General features: G+C 44.6%; 1 protein-coding gene across 1 annotated transcript in view; it reads right to left on the bottom strand.

The window, feature by feature from the left end:
- LOC110505160 (zinc finger DHHC-type palmitoyltransferase 9) overlaps positions 1-16,250 on the bottom strand; it is a 49,112-nt gene extending 32,862 nt beyond the window's left edge. The window contains exon 1 of the mRNA XM_021584184.2: positions 15,262-16,250. Within this exon, the coding sequence (XP_021439859.2) occupies positions 15,262-15,425 (164 nt within the window). The 5' untranslated portion in view covers positions 15,426-16,250. The remainder of the gene's footprint in view (positions 1-15,261) is intronic.
- Between the last annotated feature and the right edge of the window lie 1,216 nt (positions 16,251-17,466).

Below are 17,466 nucleotides of genomic sequence, written 5' to 3'. Positions count from 1 at the left end.
ACATAAAAACACAATCTTTAACAAGCAAGCTTTTAGTCAACAAAGACTCCATTGTTATTGGAAGTAGATACAGTAGGTTTTCCCAGCTGAATAAAATAAATAAATAAGCGCATTGACTGGGTTATGTTCATTGGGCACAAAAACCTTGACGAATCATTTTCATTTCCCGTTTTAGAAATGGTGTGACATTGTGCCCTACTGAACACAACCGTGCTCATTGTTATGGGAGCTAGATACAGAATGGTTTCCAAGAAGCTGAATATAAATTAGGGATTTTACTGCATGGCTCGTGTTTATTAGGCAGGGAAACAGACAAATGAATGAAAACAGCCAAACGGAGGGAAAATCCAGAAGGGTAACAATTAGGGAGAGTGTTACAATGAGGTTAGATTTAGTTTTAGGGCTTAAGGGGGGAAAAAAAAGTTTTTGAACAGGAATAAATGTTTTGGTCCCCACAAGGATGTTAAAACAAGCAAGCATATATGAGCAAGCACGCAGGCAGGAGAAAGAGAGAGAAAGAAAGAAATGGATGCCTGGGAGACCTTGGGGCCTGTTACTAGATCCTCTGGCCAGAGTCAGACTGCAAGGTCAGCACTTGGCAGTGCACTTCTCTCTCACCCTCCTTCCTCGTCACACACACAAAATATATGAGGGAGCTGACAAGCACCGCTCTGCTAGGCTAGGTACACACCCCGGACGCCATACACCCCCCCCCTACACAGGACACACACACACGCTCTCGCTCTCAGTTACATGGGCAAACACAGATGATACACTGCCCGTGTGTGCCATGCTCCTACTTCATCACTCACACATACACCCCCCCTCTGGAGAGCTGAGCCGTGGAACATCACAGGCACAGTAAGCAGGTCCATGAGGATACACACAGCCAGGCCCTTCAGTTCAGAGAGCTAAATGACTAAAAAACTGCAGTGTATTCATGGATGCCAAGGGAAGCCAGGCTTACCCAAAAAATGCACCAAAAAGTCAAACATCTCATTCCAAACTGCATTTGGAGGCAACTTCAGCACAATAACTGTTAGTCGGGAGCTTCATGAAACGGGTTTCCATGGCCGAGCAGCCGTACACAAGCCTAAGACCACCATGTGCGATGCCAAGCGTCGGCAGGAGTGGTGTAAATGCCTGCCGCCATTGGAGTCTGGAGCAGTGGAAACGTTCTCTGGAGGGATGAATAATGCTTCATCTGGCAGTCCGACGGACGAATCTGTGTTTGGCGGATGCCAGGAGAACGCTATCTGCCATAATGCAAAGTGCCAACTGTGAAGTTTGGTTAAGGAGGAATATAGGTCTGGGGCTGTTTTTTCGTGGTTCGGGCTAGGCCCCTTAGTTCCAGTGAAGGGAAATCTTAACGCTATAGCATAGAACATTCTAGATGATTCTGTGCTTCCAACTTTGTGGCAACAGTTTGGGGAAGGCCCTTTCCTGTTTCTGCATGGCAATGCCCTCGTGCACAAAGCGAGGTCGATACAGAAATATAGTCATGTCGTGCATCACGGTGTCAAGACATATGTACTAACAGATTATAGAGCAAACAACTCAATTATCATCACAACACATAGGTTGTAATATGGTTTTTTTTTGCCTGGATTGGCTTCCCCCAGTGAATTTACTCACACATCACTACTGCTATCAAAGCCTGAGCCTGTTCATTTGGTACCAAATGGAAGAAAACAGACAAACTGAGGAACCTAGTCCAATAAGAAACGTTCATTTCCATTTTCTGTTTTAAAACATGCCCTAAAAAACACAACCCTGCTCTCTGCCACAGAGGTAAGCTCCCATTCAAAGCACAAACGCCACTGAAATGCATGTCTGGGTTGGCGCCCCCCCCCTTGGGTTGTGCCGTGGCGGAGATCTTTGTGGGCTATACTCGGCCTCGTCTCAGGATGGTACGTTTTTGGTTGAAGATATCCCTCTAGTGGTGTGGGGGCTGTGCTTTGGCAAAGTGGGTGGGGTTATATCCTTCCTGTTTGGCTCTGTCCGGGGGTGTCATCGGATGGGGCCACAGTGTCTCCTGACCCCTCCTGTCTCAGCCTCCAGTATTTATGCTGCAGTAGTTTATGTGTCGGGGGGCTAGGGTCAGTTTGTTATATCTGGAGTACTTCTGTCCTATCCGGTGTCCTGTGTGAGTTTAAGTATGCTCTCTCTAATTCTCTTTCTTTCTCTCTCTCGGAGGACCTGAGGCCTAGGATCATAGGACTATCTGACATGATGACTCCTTGCCGTCCCCAGTCCACCTGGCCGTGCTGCTGCTCCAGTTTCAACTGTTCTGCCTGTGATTATTATTATTTGACCATGCTGGTAATTTATGAACATTTGAGCATCTTGGCCATGTTCTGTTATAATCTCCACCCGGCACAGCCAGAAGAGGACTGGCCACCCCACATAGCCTGGTTCCTCTCTAGGTTTCTTCCTAGGTTTTGGCCTTTCTAGGGAGTTTTTCCTAGCCACCGTGCTTCTACACCTGCATTGCTTGCTGTTTGGGGTTTTGGGCTGTGTTTCTGTACAGCACTTTGAGATATCAGCTGATGTACGAAGGGCTATATAAATACATTTGATTTGATGTCTGAAATTCTATTATAAACAAAATGGTGAAATGTTACTGAGCAGGGGCACTGAGGAAATAGTAAGCCCACGTACAAAGACCACACAAGCTGTGAATCCTATTATATGAATCAACGCTGGGAAAAGACTGCTTCATCCTACCAATGGTTTCTACCAATTTGGCTCATCTGTTGTGTACTTGTTGCTCATTTCCGCAATTTAGCACAGCTACTCTTCAAGGGGAGCGCCTCTCTCGCCGGACTGCTGATGGTTGGAGATTAGTAATAAGAGGGCTACCGGTTGGTTGGTTGTTGTTGTTGTTGGACTGGGTCCAGCCCGCTCGCGAGGACACTGCTCCTCTGTTCCCCTATCTATGCCTTGTTGCTTCTTTCTAATCCTAAATCCACATTAAAAAGGAAGGGCCTTAAAGCAGTGAATTCATTCCCAAGGGAAGGAAAGTTAGTGGGTGGAGAACGAAGATGGGAGGTCAGAGAGTAATGCAATCATAGAATTCCACTGAAGTTGTTGGCCTTGAGCTGTCAGAAGTAGTTTGTGTTTATTAGTAACTTAACTACCCATCCACATTGCTCCAGCCAAACTAGCGTTTTCTTCTCCACGATGAGTCTGGCTTTCCTCCCTGACATTTTCTAGAATGCAAAACACAAATCGACCGTTCTGATTGGTCCTCGAAACAGAACTTTGATATTCTGAAATGGTTAGACTGTTTAGAGACTCTCCAAATCGCTGATTCATTTGTTTTGAATATTGCCGCTCATTTTGGGAGGTCTGCGCAAACAACTTCTAGGATGGCAATTTCAGACAATGGCGTGATCGATAGAGCAGAGGAATTAAATTCAGGATGAGCGGTCAGGCAAGTTCATTAGGACTACTACTAAGAACAAAATCTTATTTTTAATGACAGCCTCGGAACAGTGGATTAACTGCCTGTTCAGGGGCAGAACGACAGATTTGTACCTTGTCAGCTTGGGGATTTGAACTTGCAACCTTCCGGTTACTAGTCCAACGCTCTATAAACACTCGGCTACCCTGCCGCCCCAATGATGATTATACTGACCAGTCTCTTATTGGTGAAAAACCATAAAAGCACAGCCACCAAAAGCAGTTTCCGTGAACACTCTACTCCCGTTAGACTAGTTTAGTAACATTCTTGCTAAATGAGGAATGTCAAACCTTCGCCAGACACCAACCAGAATCACAGAGACGCACCCTGTTTCCAGCTGAAGAATCTATCCCACAGATAATCCATGGCAGCCTTGCTCCACAATGTGCTGTCGCCAACTCCGCTATTGTCATGCACATACAGCACATGGGACAACACTAGATCCATGGGAATCTAAGTAGAGACATCTCTTTAGGTGAAGATGGACTTTTTTTGGACCCATGATCGATGCCATTTTAAAAGATTTAGACATCCATGTCAGACATCTCTTAATCTCTTAAAATATATAGTATAGTGCAAGTGAAAAATCCCAGGTATCACTTCTCAGTTTCTAATAGAGTGCCTGTAGCTGTTGGTTCGTGGTAGTAAGCAAATCTATCAAACATGACTCTTGAAAAGCATCAAAACCACTGTGCCTCTCTCATCAGCAAATTTCCATTAGCCCATCACAGGGCTAGATTAGATACGTCTCAAATTGCTCCGTAATGGAGTTTTGAATTACAGCCCCTGTTCCCCAGCGCAATATCCATGTTAATATTCAGGCGTCCCCCCCCATGAGGGACAATTGTAATATGAAAGTAGCGTGCTAAACGCTAACAACCCTCTCGCCATTAGTCATTGTTGGGCCTGGTCCAACCTCAGGCACTAACCTAGTGGAATTGGTATCAGTCTCAACTCCGGCCCTGGGGGCGGACAACAGTTCCCTCTGTGGGGACTCAGCTGAGAACTTGGTATGTTCATTAGGGCAAAATGTTTTACAACGCTTTGCAACGTAAAATAGATTATTGATTGGAGTCCAGAAAGTCCCTCCCAGTTTCAGTCCGTTTTCTTCCATGCGGTGCCTAATTAACACAACCCAAACTCCCAGTGAGTGCACACAGAGATGGAAAGGGCTTGGCACTCACAGTAGGCCCAGAGGCTACAGGAAGCTGCAGTCTGCAGCCACTACCGTAGCTCCTCAGCAGTCCACTAGATGATTACATTAGGTCTAGTAGCTTAGCAGTAATGGTCCCCGTCTAGTGGAATTACATAGTGAAACTTGAGTCCATCGGCTAGAATATCATCAAAATCCCAAAAGTTATTTGTCCCTTTCTTCGTAAACAGGCGTAGACTAACAGTGAAATGCTTACTTACAGGCACTTCCCAACAATGCAGAGAGAAGAAGAATAACGAGGAATAAATACACAATGAGTAACGATAACTTGGCTATATACACGGGGTACCAGTACAGAGTCGCTGTGCAGGGGTACGAGGAAATTGAGGTAGATATGTACAGTGCATACGTACAGTATTCAGACCTAGACTTTTTCCACAATTTGTTACGTTACAGCCTTATTCTAAAACCGTCGCCCCAGTCGGAAGTCCTGAGCAGGTTTTCATCAAGGATCTCACTGTACTTTGTTACGTTCATCTTTGCCTCGATCCCGGCTAGTCTCTTAGTACCTGACACTGAAAAACATCCCCACAGCATGATACTGCCACCACCATGCTTCACCGTAGCTCTGACACAGGTGTGCGCCATTTCAAATCATGTCTAATCAATTTACCACAGGTGGACTCCAGTCAAGTTGTAGAAACATCAATGATGCTTAATGGAAACAGGATGCAACTGAGCTCAATTTCGAGTCTCATAGCAAAGGGTCTGAATACTTACGTAAATAAGGTATGTTTTTTTTTACCTGTTTTCGCTTAGTCGTTATGGGGTATTATGTGTAGACTGCGGAGTAAAAACAATTCTTTAAACAATTTTAGAATAATCAAAATCAAATTGTATTTGTCACATGCGCCGTAATGCTTACTCACAAGCACTTCACCAACAATGCAGTTAAGAAAATACCCCCAAAAAGAGATAAAAGTAATAAATAATTAAGGAGCAGCAACAAGTGAGGCAACAAGTGAACATACGTACCAGTACAGAGTCAATGTGCGGAGGCACCGGTGTTTGAGGTAATTGTTTTATTTTACCTTTATTTAACTAGGCAAGTCAGTTAAGAACAAATTCTTATTTTCAATGACGGCCTAGGAACAGTTAACAGTTAACTGCCCGTTCAGAGGCAGAACGACAGATTTGTACCTTGTCAGCTTGGGGGTTCTGAACTTGCAACCTTCCGGTTACTAGTCCAACGCTCTAACCACTAGGCTACCCTGCCGCCCCGAGGTAATATGTACAGTTGAAGTCGGAAGATTACACACACTTAGGTTGGAGTCATTAAAAACTTGTTTTACAACCACTCCACAAATTTCTTGTTAACAAACTATAGTTTTGGCAAGTTGGTTAGGACATCTGTGTGCATGACACAAGTAATTTATCAAACAATTGTTTACAGACAGATTTCACTTACAATTAACTGTATCACAATTGCAGTGGGTCAGATGTTTACATACACTAAAGTTGACTGTGCTGTTAAACAGCTTGGAAAATTCCAGAAAATGTGATGTCATGGCTTTAGAAGCTTCTGTTAGGCTAATTGACATCATTTGAGTCAATTGGAGGTGTACCTGTGGATGTATTTCGAGGCCTACCTTCAAACTCAGTGCCTCTTTGTTGACATGGGAAAATCAAAAGACCTCATAAAAACAATTGTAGACCTCCACAAGTCTGGTTCATCCTTGGGAGCAATTTCCAAACGCCTGAAGGTACCACGTTCATCTGTACAAACAATAGCACGCAAGTATAAACACCATGGGACCACGCAGCCGTCATACCGCTCAGGACGGAGACACATTTAGTCTCCTAGAGATGAACATACTTTGGTGCGAAAAGTGCAAATCAAACCCAGAACAGCAAAGGATCTTGTGAAGATGCTGGAGGAAACAGGTACACAAGTATCTATATCCACAGTAAAACGAATCCTATATCAACATAACCTGAAAGGCCGCTCAGCAAGGAAGAATCCACTGCTCCTAAACCGCAATAAAAAAGCCAAACTACGGTTTGCAACTGTACATGGGGTCAAAGATCATACTTTTTGGAGAAATGTCTTCTGGTCTGATGAAACAAAAATAGAACTGTTTGGACCATAATGACCATCGTTACGTTTGGAGGAAAAAAGGGGAGGCTTGCAAGCCGAAGAACACTATCCCAACCGTGAAGCACGGGGGTGGAAACATCATGTTGTGGGGGTGCTTTGCAGCGGGAGGGACTGGTGCACTTCACAAAATAGATGGCATCATGAGTAGGGACAATTATGTGGATATATTGAAGCAACATCTCAAGACAGTCAGGAAGTTAAAGCTTGGTCACAAATGGGTCTTCCAAATGGACAATGACCTCTAACAACTTCCAAAGTTGTGGCAAAATGGCTTTAGGACATCAAAGTCAAGGTATGGGAGTGGCCATCACAACACTCTGACCTCAATCATAGCAAGGAGGCCTACAAATCTGTCTCAGTTACACCAGCTCTGTCAGGAGCAATGGGCCAAGATTCACCCAACTTATTGTGGTAAGCTTGTGGAAGGCTACCCGAAACGCTTGAGCCAAGTTAAATAATTTAAAAAAAGGCAATGCTACCAAATACTAATTGAGTGTATGTAAAATTCCGACCCACTGGGAATGTGATGAAAGAAATAAAAGCTGAAATCAATCTACTATTATTCTGACATTTCACATTCTTAAAAAAAGTGCTGATCCTAACTGACGAAAGGATATTGTTACTAGGATAAAATGTCAGGAATTGTGAAAATTGTGAAAAAGTTTAAATGTATTTGGCTAAGGTGTCTGCAAATTCCGCCTTAAACTCTACCTACATTTACAGTTGAAGTGACTATGCATAGATAAAAGAGTAGCAGTAGTGTAGAAGGGGGGGAATGCAAACAGTCTGGGTTTGATTAGATGTTCAGGAGTCTTATGGCTTGGTGGTAGAAGCTGTTTAGAAGCCTCTTGGATCTAGACTTGGCCCTCATGTACCGCTTGCCGTGCGGTAGCAGAGAGAACAGTCTATGACTAGGGTGGCTGGTGTCAGACAATTTTTAGGGCCTTCCTCTGACACCGCCTAGTATAATGGTCCTGGATGGCAGGAAGCTTGGCCCGGTGATGTACTGGGCTGTTCGCACTACCCTCTGTAGTGCCTTACATTCGGAGGCCGAGCAGTTGCCATACCAGGCAGTGATGCAACCCGTCAGGATGCTCTCGAGCTGTATAACTTTTGGAGGTATGCCAAATCTTTTCAGTCTCCTGAGGGGGAATAGGTTATGTCGTGCCCTCTTCACGACTGTCTTGGTGTGCTTGGACCATGGTAGTTTGTTGGTCATGTGGACGCCAAGGAACTTGAAGCTCTCAACCTGCTCCACTACAGTTCCGTCGATGAGAATATAGACATGCTCCGTCCTCCTTTTCCTGTAGTCCACAATCATCTCCTTTGTCTTGATCATGTTGAGGGAGAGGTTGTTGTCCTCCAATGGTCATGTCTCTGACCTCCCTATAGGCTGCCAACATTGTTGGTGATCTGGCCTACCACTGTTGTCATTGGCAAACTTAATGATGGTGTTGGGAGTCGTGCCTGCCTGTGCAGTCATGAGTGAACAGGGAGTACATGAGGGGGCTGAGCACACACTTGAGGGGTCCCATGTTGAGGATCAGCGTGAGGATCAGCGTGGCTACCTTTAACACCTAGGGGTAGCCCATCAAGATGTCCAGGATCCAGTTGCAGGGGAGGTGTTTAGTCCCAGGGTCCTTAGCTTAGTAATGAGCTTTGAGGGCACTATGGTGTTGAACGCTGAGCTGTAGTCAATGAATAGCATTCTCACACGTGTTCCTTTTGTCCAGGTGTGAAAGGGCAGTGTGGAGTGCAATAGAGATTGCATCATCTGTGGATTTGTTGGGGCAGTATGCAAATTGGAGTGGGTCTAGGGTTTCTGGGATATTGGTGTTGATATGAGCCATGACCAACCTTTCAAAGCACTTCATGGCTACAGAAGTCAGTGCTATGAGTCAGTAGTCATTTAGGGAGGTTACCTTTGTGTTCTTGGGCACAGGGATTATGGTGGTCTGCTTGAAACATGTTGGTATTACAAACTCTTACAGGGAGTAAGAGTCTCTGGTGGCACAGCTAACACTGCGATGCAGTGCCCTAGACCCCTGCGCCACCCGGGAGGCCCTAGCTACATATGTCTTAACAAAAGACTCTCGTCTGAGTGTGCTAGAGCGCAGAATAACTGATGAATTTACGAACGCTCAACACCCATTGAATATGGCCGGTGTCAGTAAACGTCAACAAAAAAAATCATAAAATTAAATTGTTGCCAGCAGCACAGTTAGTCACCAAAATGGTCAGTGGGGTGTTGTCTCATTATGTGTCCGGAAGTAGCTAGCAAACTAGCCAATTAGCTTGGGTGCTTGACTGCCGTTGTGAGGTCAGAATGCTCAGATCAACCTTACTCCTTGGCCAGAGCTTCCAGTGTACACTTGAACGCTTTGAGAGCGAAACGCTCTGAATTTACGAACAATCTGTCACCAACGCTCTGGATAACATAACCCAACCAGCTCTGCTAGGGCGAGTAATGTTCAGTGAGCTGTTCTTTCATTTGGGGCTGGAAGGAGCTAGCAAGTTTGCTTAGGTGCCTGACTGCTTTTTTAAATGTTAAACCTATAAATGAACCTAACAGACAAGGGTATTACATAGAGATATATTTTCAAATTGTCAAAAAGTTATGGTACGTATTGCTTTTTTGTTTTTACACTTACTGATAATTTCTAAATAATATTTAAATTCTCTCAAACATTTCAGAGGGGTTTGTTCTCCGCCCACTTTATTTTATTGATAAAGAATCTGCCATGAAAAATAAACAATGTAAGGTTCATATAAGGTCCATATAATGTGGATCAAAATAAAACATAATATCAGAGTCTTTCAAATTAACATTAATAGTAGTTTATTTTAAAATAAAATCTAACTCACTCCAAATCTTCTGACATAAGAACAGTCCCAAAATAAATGGTCAAGAGTCTCGGTTACAACCTCAAAATACACATTTGCTATCAATGGCTATTTTGGATCTGTGTATAATAAAAGGTCTTTAGAGGGGTGCTTGACTGCTGTTAGTACAGAACGCTCGGGTCGACCGTTAAATAGATGGGGCTAAAGCGTATACGGGAGTGAACGACACTGAATGGATGTAGACAAAGGGCTCTTGTCGTGGAAATGCAGTAGTGAGAGAGACTTGGTAATTTCTTCAAACAATCATCTATATTTAATATTGAATAATTATTGCAATAATGAAACCGTCAGCCCAACAGTCTTGACAGCTGGACTGAGAGTAACTGAAAAAAACTGATATTATATAAGACCTACAAATGCTTAGTCACAATGGTTCCATCCTCCCATAAGGGAGATTGGTGTTTTACCCCCAACCCGGCTAAGTTTCCCAGATGCCAGGAAGATGAGACGAGGCATTGTTCTAAACTCTTCCAGGCTCTCTCTCTCTCGCTCTCTCTCTCTCTCTCTCTCTCTCTCTCTCGGGTCACACACACCACATCTTGTCTATGGAATGCCAGCTTTTAGGTTTGTATCACCAAGTCGTTGTCAGCTCAAGCTATGTCTAGTAAACCATACACCCAGATTAGCTGCAGGGCGCTAGAGTGGAGACCATAAAACACAGCATTAGCAGGACAGAAATATCTTCCTGTTTGTTACATAAATAACTGTTACATGTCCAACAAATAAGGGGAATACATACTTTGTCTATCATACTCTCCAGTAGTAGTACCAAAACATTCAAAGGCCATTATCTCAAAAGTAAGTTTATCAACTTTAAAAGCAAAATGTAGCAAATCTGTAGTGTATGATATACCATTTTTGTAGCTCTGAGTCTCTAATTCTATCCAGTGTAAAAAAAACTACATTTAGAATTTTGCTACATAAGACCTATTTGAGCTGGTCGGTCACATATCGCAATATTTTTTTCATGGCAAAAATAAAAACGTGAATCAGAACAAACTCTTTGGTCCTTTAAAAACCTGCTTTATGTAACATAGTGTGTTATAGCTTGGAAAATAAATGTGACTCGATGACAACATTACGATTTTTGTTTCCAACAGTAAGGGCTGTTTTCCTAAAGCAGTTAATTCCGCTTCGTGTTCTCTTTCTTTGCCACGATACTAACGAGTACCTTGATACTGGTATCGTCCTGGCCCTAATATAGGTAGGGGTAAAGTGAATATGCAACAACCTTTAATATTAGGTTTTGGATGAAGATCTGATAACATTCAATACCAAAAATGTGCAAATTAGAGAAAAACTTTTTGCCCCCTTTCTATCTACAGCATCGTGATAAAGTATCTTGGTAAATATTATGGTCGGCAGCTTATCATGAGGTATTCTAACTCAGGCTAGCAAAAACTCAATACTTTCTTAGCATTAGCTGTTAACACTAGAACCACCTGGCCTTTCAGCCTATAAGTACCTGCTAGAGAACATTGCCGGAAGTCCCCTCTATTTAGCATATGCATCAGATGCATATCAACCCACAAGGTGCACAAACATGAGCACCAACTCTTGATAAATATTGCTATTGTAAAGGATAAATTGCATGAAGAAAGTGGAAATATATAAATGTAAGTGCACAAGTGAAATTAAAAGCACCAGTGCATGAACTACAAAAGGATGAATTGCATAAATAAGATGTGGGAAAAATGAATTACAAGATATAAAAACAGTCAATTGTTGATTGTGTCGGACACTGTTTTGTGCCCTTATACGCATTAATCAATATTGTCTTCATGCTCTTGCGTGGCGTCGTCGTCTCCCTCAAGCCGTCGCGTGGCGGCGTCGTCGTCGTCTCCCTCAAGCCGTCGCGTGGCAGGGTCTCGTCGTCTCCCTCAAGCCGTCGCGTGGCAGGGTCTCCCTCAAGCCGTCGCGTGGCAGGGTCTCCCTCAAGCCGTCGCGTGGCAGGGTCTCCCTCAAGCCGTCGCGTGGCAGGGTCTCCCTCAAGCCGTCGCGTGGCAGGGTCTCCCTCAAGCCGTCGCGTGGCAGGGTCTCCCTCAAGCCGTCGCGTGGCAGGGTCTCCCTCAAGCCGTCGCGTGGCAGGGTCTCCCTCAAGCCGTCGCGTGGCAGGGTCTCCCTCAAGCCGTCGCGTGGCAGGGTCTCGCTCAAGCCGTCGCGTGGCAGGGTCTCGCTCAAGCCGTCGCGTGGCAGGGTCTCGCTCAAGCCGTCGCGTGGCAGGGTCTCGCTCAAGCCGTCGCGTGGCAGGGTCTCGCTCAAGCCGTCGCGTGGCAGGGTCTCGCTCAAGCCGTCGCGTGGCAGGGTCTCGCTCAAGCCGTCGCGTGGCAGGGTCTCGCTCAAGCCGTCGCGTGGCAGGGTCTCGCTCAAGCCGTCGCGTGGCAGGGTCTCGCTCAAGCCGTCGCGTGGCAGGGTCTCGCTCAAGCCGTCGCGTGGCAGGGTCTCGCTCAAGCCGTCGCGTGGCAGGGTCTCGCTCAAGCCGTCGCGTGGCAGGGTCTCGCTCAAGCCGTCGCGTGGCAGGGTCTCGCTCAAGCCGTCGCGTGGCAGGGTCTCGCTCAAGCCGTCGCGTGGCAGGGTCTCGCTCAAGCCGTCGCGTGGCAGGGTCTCGCTCAAGCCGTCGCGTGGCAGGGTCTCGCTCAAGCCGTCGCGTGGCAGGGTCTCGCTCAAGCCGTCGCGTGGCAGGGTCTCGCTCAAGCCGTCGCGTGGCAGGGTCTCGCTCAAGCCGTCGCGTGGCAGGGTCTCGCTCAAGCCGTCGCGTGGCAGGGTCTCGCTCAAGCCGTCGCGTGGCAGGGTCTCGCTCAAGCCGTCGCGTGGCAGGGTCTCGCTCAAGCCGTCGCGTGGCAGGGTCTCGCTCAAGCCGTCGCGTGGCAGGGTCTCGCTCAAGCCGTCGCGTGGCAGGGTCTCGCTCAAGCCGTCGCGTGGCAGGGTCTCGCTCAAGCCGTCGCGTGGCAGGGTCTCGCTCAAGCCGTCGCGTGGCAGGGTCTCGCTCAAGCCGTCGCGTGGCAGGGTCTCGCTCAAGCCGTCGCGTGGCAGGGTCTCGCTCAAGCCGTCGCGTGGCAGGGTCTCGCTCAAGCCGTCGCGTGGCAGGGTCTCGCTCAAGCCGTCGCGTGGCAGGGTCTCGCTCAAGCCGTCGCGTGGCAGGGTCTCGCTCAAGCCGTCGCGTGGCAGGGTCTCGCTCAAGCCGTCGCGTGGCAGGGTCTCGCTCAAGCCGTCGCGTGGCAGGGTCTCGCTCAAGCCGTCGCGTGGCAGGGTCTCTAGGCTTGCCATTGTGAACTACACACATGTTATGGTTGTACTCCGTGTCTGATTTGACTCTCCGAAATTATACCATTTCCAGTCTTTCATAATAAAATAGACCACAAAAAACACCCAAAATTCATCATCATTACACTATTGTTCTAAATTCAATCATCCTTTTCACCCTCATCATTCAGATCAATCAAATTCAAATCACCCTCTTCATCATTCAGTTCTTTGAAGTCACATGCACCATTATCAGTTTCTAAATTGCACATTCAGCCAGAACAAAATATTTGAATTTGAAGTTTATTATGTTACTAGTTTTTGCTTAGTAGCCAGAGAAATGCTGCCTCCTCTGAAGGAGGATCGATCTGGTCATGTGCTGAATGCATGGAAGCACAGATATTCTCGAAATGTGGAAATAGAGCTGCACCTCGAGGTGTTTTTATATTATATTGTTGTTGTTTGGTTTTTTTTGTCATGGACACTATGCCATTTCTGATACTTTATTAGAAATCTAAATGTTTTACCTGCATGTGACTCTGAAGGAGGATCTGATAAATTGACGCTCCTTTCCTTGCATCTGTCAATTACAAGATGCACCCAACTCTTCATGTATAATTTGACAACTGATAGGGCTAATATTGTCACTCATCAGATTGCCAATGTAATCGTGTCTATGGGCTAACTCGTGTGAAATTAGTTTCGGTATAGTTTCTATGGGCCGGCTGTGCAAGCTGACTGGCATCGTTTGTTCCCCCGCTCATCATCATGGTTAGAGTCAAAGGTATATTTTGCATTATCTTAAAGGCCTACGGCAACACATAGCATGTTTTCGTTTCCCTTACAATACATTTTATTAGTAATAGAGTTACAGTCGATAAAACAGTCTTGTAACAGCTGCTTTTTACAAAGTTAAAGAGAATGGTATCAACTTGGGCGCAAGGTCAAATTATTAACATGAGCACCAACGCTGACAAATAGACATAACAAACTCATCATTACACTATTGTTGTTCTAAATTAAAAATCAACCTCTTCACCATCATCATTCAGTTAGGCCCAATTTAAAATTCAATTGTGAAGTAACTTGCACAATTATCGCCAATTCGTCATTCATTCAGTGGGCCGGCATAGTTTGCGTTATAGTAAATCAAACAGTCCCATAACAGCTTCTTTCCACAAAGTTAAACGTAAAAGAGAATGGTATCAATCCACAAGGTGCGCGGTCATACATTTCATGCCATACATTTCATGGAGGAAAATGTATTGTGGTTTCAGCGAGAATGCAAAACAACAAACTTCTTTCAGACTGAATGTCCATGGGCTAACCATGGCAACAGTCTGCTTTAAGCAAGCGTTGGGCCAGTAACCTAAATGTCGCTAGTTTGAATCCTAATTGCTTCAGCGTCTCCATTGATAATGTCAGGCCCTGGCCGTGACCCGACTCACTGAGGGTGTCTCAGGGGAGTTGGGATATGCACATTTTCTCAAATCAATTTCACAGACGCATATTAATACACACTTGTACATGTGTGAAAGAGGACAAATAAGCACCAAATAAAATTATTATAATAATCATGTATTATTCAACCATAACTTGGTACAGCGTAAATATAACCTACATTTTAGGCCTACTACAGGTTATTATTTGCATCTGACTTTCCGGCCTATAGGAAAAGCGCCTCATCTAGGCTCCAGGCATAAACTGTCTTTTTCCCCCCCTTTACTCAGTCGGGGTCTCAACTTACTGTTGAGAATAAGAATTGAAGAATACACAAGGTGCAAGTCGGAAATTTGGTTGTGCATCAGCAATTTGTTATGTCAGTCACTGACAGTCACTAAATTAGCCAAGCCAGTTATCTAAATTTATTGTAATCATGGACAAATACAGACCAGGCCCTGAACTCCATGGCGCCTCTATTGATTTTGCCAGTCACTCTCAATCAGATATCATTGACATGGCATTAATAATGACAAAATGGGTAGAATTGCAGGGAAGTAACTGTATAACTGATTTAAAAAAAAAAGTGTAATAAAATTGCAAATATTGCTTCCCTCCCCATGGAAAAATGTGTAGAATTGCTGGAAATGCACTTTTGAAGGATATATATATATATATTTTTTTTTTTTGGGGGGGGGGGGGGGGGGGGGGGGTCAACCAAATGTAGTTTAGGGCCCCTAAAAGGCTAGAGCAGGCCCTGCACCTCATCCTAGAAAACCTTTTATGACACTTGCACTGATGGTGCATGGTCAGGATTTCTTGAGAAAGCACGCCCTAATTATGTACATATTGTTTGATCATCGCCCAAATGAATAATGGAGATGAAACTATACTTACTCGAATGCGAAGAACAGGGAGCAGGTGCCGACGATGAGAAATACGGTTAGATAGAAGACGCCTTTCTGCCGGGCCATCATTACGCGTCCGTCGCAGCAGAAAGAGTTTTTCCCCGGGAGCTTTTCCCATTTTCGTACCTTCCTTGCAATCATTACCGCCGACATACTGACAGATTACGTTCAACTCAGTATAGTGACATGTGATGTGTAAAGGCCACAGTATGTAGCCCAAATGACAATATTTCCTTGCCTTTCAAAACGACAATGATACGGTAAAGTCAATTGCCTTGTAAACAGGCAGAATCACAACATCCGCGAGATGGTAAAAAAAAAATTACATCTGAAACGGGCGACAAATATGTCTATGATAAAAATAAACTTTTGTTGATTTAAATCTGGTAGCCTAGTCAAGCGCCATCAATAAACCTACAGTCCATGCAGTCTGATGCGACGAATTTCTTTTTTCGGCAATCCGCGTTAATTGCTCCGAAATGAGAGATGATTATGAATCACTTGTCGTTTGTTTCATACATTTGCACAAAATCCATGCATCCATATTTTCGGCAATGAAAGTTCTCTTTTCAGTGTGGCCACCTTCCAGTGCCAGAGGGCTTCCATTGTAGAATAGAACACTAATCAGGTTCCCAAATTATCCCTTTAATAATGGAATTTGTTTGAATTTGATCAAAATGCTGGAGGCAGATTTTCTCGGCCCTTAGGAAAGCAATCCAATCTTGGTACTCGCATCGGGAGTGGACCTTGACCGAGTGACGTTCATACCATCTCGATAATACTGATCATACGCGCACACCACACAGGTTTGGTTTATGACGGTTGCTATTCAATAAGTCTCACTATTAATCAAAAAATAAATAACCACAACAGGCCTATCTGAAATAGCATATAAATAATCGTAGCCTAAAAAGAAGGTGTGTTCGCTGTGCTTTACCGCAGGACGCGAGTTTGGCTCGTTCTTAATCAATGGGAGCAGAGAACACGCCTAGACTGAAATGTTTTCTCTTAAAGGGGCAGTACATGTACAGTGAAATAGAAAGGAACAAAGGAGCGTGAGTGCCCTGAAACATTGGCGTTAGGCTACGGTATAGCGTTAAAACATCCTTAATGTTCGAATTAAGTAATGATGGAAATATTCCCAGACACAAATTATTAGCAAGTTTTGTCTTCCAGAAATAATGAATTCTATTATTTTCTATTCTATTGTATTATACTCCACTCCATTCTATCGTTTTCTAATGTGTTCTATTCTGTTATCTAGTTTATTTTCTAGACTAGAGTATCTTTTATCATTGTCAATCATTGAAAAAAAAACAATTTCAGGCAATTTTGACTGTAATATATATTCTCCATAGAGAGCAAAGCACACATGTGTTAGCCCTACACATGAACATAATATCATAGGTAGAACATCTATATCCTTTTCAGTACAATTAGTCAATGGAAACATAGTATCAAAGGTCAAAAATTAGGGGAAAATGATTATTGATCAGCATTGGTTTAAAGTCCCCATTTTCACAAGTTGGGCCAATGAGCAAATCCTTGCAGCACTTCCGGAGATCCACTGTGCAGGACATAATGCATGCTTAAAGAGCATCAGGAGCAACACCAGTGAGGATGAGAGGGTTGTAAAGGAAGTAGAGGAAGAGATGGGAGGGAGGGGGTTGGGCAGACCCCCCCCACCCCCTTCCTCCGGAGGTAGTAAACAAGTAGAACCAGAACCTCTCTGTCTCCACCATCACCACCAGGAATCTGTCTATTTCAATCCACACAAGAGGATCATGGGTAATATATGACTTGTCAGAGGATGCCATGGATGAGCGGTATACAACTCAGGTTAAATGTTTACTACGATATCATCATACACATGATTCATAATCTGTCGCTTTTGTTTTACCCTCTCCAAACAGTGTGGTGAAAAGAGGCATGAACATATACACATAACGTACTCTGGAATAGGTTATGCCACGTTCACTGAGTGTACAAAACATTAGGAACATCTGCTCTTTCCATGAGATAGGCTGACCAGGTGAATCCAGGTGAAAGCTATGATCCTGTGTGTATGTCACCTGTTACATTCACTTCAATCAGTGTAGACCAGAGGTTCCCAAACTTTTTATAGTCCCGCACCCCTTCAAACATTCAACCTCCAGCTGCGTACCCCCATCTAGCACTAGGGTCAGCGCACTCT

Source organism: Oncorhynchus mykiss, chromosome 31, assembly GCF_013265735.2.
Source record: "Oncorhynchus mykiss isolate Arlee chromosome 31, USDA_OmykA_1.1, whole genome shotgun sequence".
Taxonomy (NCBI): domain Eukaryota; kingdom Metazoa; phylum Chordata; class Actinopteri; order Salmoniformes; family Salmonidae; genus Oncorhynchus; species Oncorhynchus mykiss.
This window is presented reverse-complemented; position numbering and strand designations above follow the sequence as displayed.